General features: G+C 71.3%; 1 protein-coding gene across 1 annotated transcript in view; it reads right to left on the bottom strand.

The window, feature by feature from the left end:
- Window positions 1-9: 9 nt before the first annotated feature.
- GGCX (gamma-glutamyl carboxylase) overlaps window positions 10-1,219 on the bottom strand; it is a gene marked incomplete at its 3' end in the record, with an annotated part of 3,910 nt that continues 2,700 nt past the window's right edge. Inside the window, exons 2-4 of the mRNA XM_026042757.1 lie at window positions 1,082-1,216; window positions 849-1,012; window positions 10-94 (exon numbers count right to left, since the gene is read on the bottom strand). Of these exons, the coding sequence (XP_025898542.1) occupies window positions 10-94; window positions 849-1,012; window positions 1,082-1,216 (384 nt within the window). The remainder of the gene's footprint in view (window positions 95-848; window positions 1,013-1,081; window positions 1,217-1,219) is intronic.

The raw sequence follows: 1,219 nt of genomic DNA, 5'->3' as shown, positions 1-1,219 counted from the left end.
CGCAGCCACGCGGGACAGCGCGCGCACAGGCGCCGCGGCCAGCCCGGCTCGCAGAAGAGCCCGCTGCTCGCCAGCATGGTGTAGGGGAACATGCCTGCGCGGGGACGCGAGGCATGTCCCCCCCGCGTCGGGGACACCACGGTGTGGGGGACATCATGGTGTGGGGGGACGTGCCCATGGGGGACACCACGGTGTGGGGCACGTGCCCGTGGGGGACATCATGGTGTGGGGATGTGCCCGTGGGGGACATCATGGTGTGGGGGTACACCACAGTGTGGGGGGATGTGCCTGTGGGGGAGACCACGGTGTGGGGATGTGCCCGTGGGGGAGACCACGGTGTGGGGGACACCACGGTGTGGGGCACACGCCCGTGGGGGACACCACGGTGTGGGGCACATGCCCGTGGGGGACACAAGGCATGTCCCCCCCGCGTCGGGGACACCACAGTGTGGGGGACATGCCCATGGGGGAGACCACGGCGTGGGGGGCACCACGGTGTGGGGCACGTGCCCGTGGGGGAGACCACAGTGTGGGGGACACCATGGTGTGGGGGGATGTGCCCATGGGGGACACCATGGTCTGGGGGACATCACGGTGTGGGGCACGTGCCCGTGGGGGACACCACGGTGTGGGGGGGCACCATGGTGTGGGGCACATGCCCATGGGGGACACCACAATGTGGGGAACACCATGGTGTGGGGGGGACACCACGGTGTGGGGGACGTGCCCATGGGGGACACCACGGTGTGGGGGGCACCACGGTGTGGGGCACGTGCCCATGGGGGACACCACGGTGTGGGGGGGCAGCAGGGGCCCGTCTGCCCGTGCCCCCCGGGGCCGCCCCTCACCGATGCTGAAGAGCTGCGAGTTCATGCAGTGGAAGTAGGTGACGAAGACGAGGGCCAGCGGGCGCGTGGCGTCGAAGAAGAGCAGGAAGCCGGCGGAGAGGTCGAGCAGCAGCCCGCCGCCGTGCACCACCAGCAGGCTCGTGGCCTCCTCCGACAGCACCAGCCTGCGCCGCAGGTGCCRCTGGGCACCGTGGCGGGCGCCGCCGCCGCGCCGCCCCGGCCCCCCAACTCACTTGAAGGGCGCGAAGAGCCAGTGGCGGGACAGGGAGCCCATGGAGTAGCCGCCCACCCAGTCGGCGTCCAGCTTCTTGAGCCCCGCGATGAAGTAGACGATGAAGATCTGCGGGCGCCGCCGCGGCGTGAGGGGGCTC

This window comes from Nothoprocta perdicaria, unplaced genomic scaffold (assembly GCF_003342845.1).
Source record: "Nothoprocta perdicaria isolate Ctin4 unplaced genomic scaffold, notPer1 scaffold_103, whole genome shotgun sequence".
NCBI lineage: Eukaryota > Metazoa > Chordata > Aves > Tinamiformes > Tinamidae > Nothoprocta > Nothoprocta perdicaria.
Note: the sequence above shows the minus strand (reverse complement) of the source record. Positions and strands in the feature narration are given on the sequence as shown.